Source organism: Brassica oleracea, chromosome C2 (assembly GCF_000695525.1).
Source record: "Brassica oleracea var. oleracea cultivar TO1000 chromosome C2, BOL, whole genome shotgun sequence".
Taxonomy (NCBI): Eukaryota; Viridiplantae; Streptophyta; class Magnoliopsida; order Brassicales; family Brassicaceae; genus Brassica; species Brassica oleracea.
The window spans coordinates 1,006,223-1,010,765 of NC_027749.1; the positions used below are offsets into that span (position 1 = coordinate 1,006,223).

Below are 4,543 nucleotides of genomic sequence, written 5' to 3' on the forward strand. Positions count from 1 at the left end.
CGTTTTTTCTTGAAAATGACCAGGTTACTAATAGGACTTCTAGAAGCCTAACATTGTATTGTAGGCAAGATTATTCAAGTCATATGATGAGATGATAAAAGGTGTAAAGGAGCTTATCATTTATTCTATGCGGACATCCTCAACACCAAACTCCTCACAAGCTTGTTGAAGCTCGTCCGGTGTTATATAAGTTTAGATAATATAACAAATGGTCCTCTGATAACGGCCACACTGATTAGATATCATAATGTAGTTGCATCCACCACAGGGGAGTAAGTCTCCTCATAGTCTATTTCTGGTTTCTATGAGAACTCTAAAATGGAAAAGTCACTCTTATTGCTTATCGTATGAACCGTAACAATACCAAGACGTGAAGACTATGAACCCTAACGCCAAGGTCCTTCAAATCCAGAGAGAAGCCTCTATGAACTTTCCTCAGAGGCAGAGACACTTCTCTGATTTGCCTAATGATCCCCAAAATCAAAGATGATCTAACAGTAAAGGTAAAGAAGTCTATTTATACTCTGTCTCTAATCTTCTGATCTCTAACTACCATCTCCTTCTTCTTGCCAGCTGAGCAACCCTTAGCCACGTCAACACTAGCATTCAGTACCTATCATCCTCTCTCTCTCTATATATATATATTTTTGTTTGTTTAGATGCAATGTTGCCGCTATGAACTCTTTGTGGTCTATTTGTTCCACTGTTGTCCACATCAGCCAAAATTCACATTCACATTGACAGACATGATAGCAGAGGAATTACATATCCAAGCAAAAAACGTAGAAGTGTATGATAAGGACCAGATGAAGAACTTACAGCTAGTTTTTAGACTTTGTTTAGCATTGGAAAATCTGCTGCTTACTCTAAGAGCCATTTTCTTGAACTTGTTCATTGCAGAGAAAAGCTTCATACGGCTCAGAGAATCCAGAGGTTTGTCTGGAGCCACCCCGTCGACTTGTACCCATGGGTGACCTGACCTGTTCACAAGCAAAACTTTATGACAGATAGAACCATGGTGCAACAAATTTACTCTACATGACGAATTTATGTTCTATGTAACATTGGAACTAACAGAAAAGGTTTCAGATCGAAATAACTTACATAAAACTTGGTGTGCAGTTAGTCTCTGGAATCCCGAACAAGCATTTTCCTCACTAAGTCTTTATATTTAAAATCTAATTATTATATTTTCAATATAGAATTACTTTAAAATCTAATTATTATATTTTCAAAATAGAATTTGGATTTATTTTTCTATTAAATGGTTTTAATCATCAATTATATATTTGATTGGCATATTGTCGCGAAAATATAAATTTAGGTATTAATTACATCACACAAACTTTTGTTAGCAAAATAAAGTTAATAAATGTGGTATATATAATTAGTCTAATAAACCCTCAGGAACGCTCCCAAGCACTAAAATCGAGGCAACCCTCAGATCTGTATCTTCCGGCGCCGGTGACGTTTTTCCTCGCCGGCGTCGGGACTGTCCATCATCTCTCTCCCTCTGCTTCACTTTCAAGTTCTTCTTTCTTACTGTTATGATGTCCACTCTTGCATCCTCTGTTCATCGTTTGGCGCTGCCACCCTCTGTTCAGATCTTCGTGGTCTCAGGGCCTTGGCTCGAACCAACCGGAACAGTACCTTTTTCTGGGGGCTCCCGGAAAGCCCGGTCAAGTAGCACCGCGGCTCATTCCTATACCATCTCTTTCCACTCGTGTACTCTGCTCTTCAGCAGTCGCAGCCTCTGCTCATCCGCACCCGTAAACAGACTCGAGCCTGACGAAATGCTCCGACAATCCCATTCCTATTCACAGCAACACCTCCTCCTTACCTCTGCTCCCGAGATGGCGTCCAGTGTCAGCGGGGTTCCACATTTAATCCGACGAGCAGTTCAAAAAGCACGAGGTACAATGAGGTTGTGCTTTCCTCTTCACGCCCTCATCAGCATTACTCCGTCAGACGTCCATCTTGACTGTTACTCCGGCGAGAGCTTCTGTACTATCAAAGGCTACATCTCTTCTCCGATCTGCTTTGCTGCGCAAACCGTTCACTCCGATGAGACCAGCTTCAGCCCCGCTGCGCTCTTCATCTCCTCCACACGTAGCCTCGGCTGCGTACAATTTGGTGACCCAAACCCTAGCAACATAACTATTTGGGCCTGGCCCATTAAGGGTTATAAAAAGGTCAGCCCACTTCTTAGAAGTCTGTCGGTTTCAAAGTTCACATTTGTGTGGGGGAGTTTGGTCATTTGGTCCAACTTGCTAATATTTTTCGGTGGGTTCACTGAAAATATTACCGAAACTGTTGATATCTCTCTTATAAGAAGAGTTTTCGAAGTTTCTATTTACCGGTGGGGTCATCGGGACAATCTACACCACTTTCATTACTATCATACTTCTCTCAGGAGATGCGAGCCGTATTACCCCATGCCTCAGTTATGAGAAATGTTTTCCCCCCAAACACTAAATGGAGGTGTGTATCTTTATCTATAGCCGTTTGTTCATCTTGTGTAGCGGTCCGTTCGGGGCCTGAAGATGCAACGGATGTCGTTTCGACGATATTCCAAGGTGCAGATTGGATCTTAACGTCACGATACAAAGTGACTAAATTTCAAGTCTCTAGCACTGCTGTGAGTCTTGCTCCGACGCTTTCGAGCCATGCTTCGAGTTCGCTGTCATTCTATCTTAGAGGTTTCTCTACTTTTAGCTTGTATGCTTTATTATTTGTTGTTAGAGTTTGGTTAAACTCCTTCCTTATTTGTAGTTGGAATGTTTGAGTATTAATGAAAGTTGTGTTTCAAAAAAAAAAAGTGGTATAATTAACTTCGAAAAGCTGATGGCCCTTGGGTACTGCTCCCTCCTTGGGAGTAACTGCTTGGTGATCCTTGAGATGAGCCCCCTGCCCTTGGCTATAACCAATATGATAGAAGGGTGTTTGACCTCCTTGACCTTGGCTTTGTACATGGATTTGGTGTCCCCTGGCCTTGGTTGTAACTCTTTTGAGATGAAGGCACTTAACTTTCTTGACCTTGCATTTGTCCTACTACCGGAGTTCCTTGACCTTTGCTTGAAACTCCCTTGAAACGAAGGTATCTGATTACCTTTTGTGAGTTTTTGACAATTGACCTTTTCCTTGATCTTGCCATTGTATTGGAGCCAGACTTCCTTGGTTATGCTTGAAACTCCTCTGTTCTAGAGAACTATTAGAAAGAAGCTCTCAAGTCAGTGAAGAGCCTATAGACTAAGGAGAAAAGAGTGAAGGGATGGAACAATGTGAATAAGGAATGGATGCTTGATTATGCTTTGCCACAAGCCAATTTCATCATTAGCACTTTCTCTTTAAAGAAAAATCTATCTTTTCCTTGCATGTTCAACTCCTTGGCCAGCAGCAAGGATAGTGTAGCCAATAAAATTTGTCACAACAGAGTTTGCAGTTTAAAATAAACAAAAGCGTAAACCCAAAATAAGAACAAGAGTTTTTGATATAAATATCAGGATGCAACAATAGATCTTGTGAAGCAAGCAAGATCCAACATCATAATAACCAGAGTATCATCAGCCCTGGGCATGTGCTACTTTAAGCAGCATCCAGTTTAGGCTTTTTGGGAAGAGGCCCTTGTGAGCTTTTGCGAGCAAATAGAGACTGTGGCCATTCATCAGGGCTTTCTGATATGTTGCTGTGCTCCCTCGGAGTTATCAAGAAAGGATGGTAATTTTTGTGCTGCATGTCCTCAAACAACTCCATGTAGAAGGGGTCACCTGAGAAATGATTCGAGACTAGGATCAAAAGTCCTGGACAATGGTGCAGAGGAGCGTCTCTACACTGTAGATACATGTCGTTTAACATTCTGACACGTCTATCCCCTGGATAAAAAAAAAAGAGAAAAAACATCAACATATATAGATTACATACACACAAAGAAAAAGGTTGGAATTCACCTGCGGGAAGAAAGTAGATTCTTGAATCCCAAGTCTTGTTACCCAGACACTTATCCCTCCAAGACCGTTCATCGACATAAGCCCAGATTGTAATATTATCATTCGTACCTTTTTTCATAAGAACTGATTTGATTTTCTGGAAGATCTGTTCAGGAGAGAAACAAAGAGGGAATGGGCAATCAATGGCGTCCCAGAAGACGACTGTCCTAGGCCCTTTGACGTGTTTGATACGCTCTGAGCGATGCAAAAGAGGGAGGGAGATTAAATACCATTTATAATTTTAAAAAATGACAGATGAAATCTAAAACAAACAAACAATTTAAGATGGTCTTACCTGAGAAATCTAACATTTTCTGGTTGGAGAGATCGCTAACATCATAACTACCATCCTCCTCCTCCTCCTCCTCCGAGTCATACAGAGGCCGCATCTCTTCAGGAGTTAACTCTTTTTTGGCTCTAGGCTTTCCTCCACCCAAAAATCGTGAATTCTTAAGTAGAGAGTCAACACTAAAAAGACACTTTTCATCAGGTGGCAGCTCTACTAGGAGAACATTGTGACCCCTCGATTTCAAACAGTGCAGAACCCTATGTAACTC

At 41.3% G+C, this 4,543-nt stretch overlaps 2 protein-coding genes across 2 annotated transcripts in view; both read right to left on the reverse strand.

Annotated features, from left to right (window-relative positions):
* Positions 1-4,543, reverse strand: part of LOC106323089 — a 13,384-nt gene that overhangs the window by 8,035 nt on the left and 806 nt on the right. The gene's annotated exons all lie outside the window — the stretch shown is intronic.
* LOC106323090 lies at positions 3,450-4,535 on the reverse strand. The gene is made up of 3 exons (XM_013761264.1): positions 4,282-4,535; positions 3,948-4,181; positions 3,450-3,872 (listed from the first exon to the last, which is right to left on the reverse strand). The coding sequence occupies exons 1-3, from the start codon at positions 4,373-4,375 to the stop codon at positions 3,586-3,588; spliced, it is 615 nt and encodes a 204-aa protein (XP_013616718.1). The 5' UTR covers positions 4,376-4,535; the 3' UTR covers positions 3,450-3,585.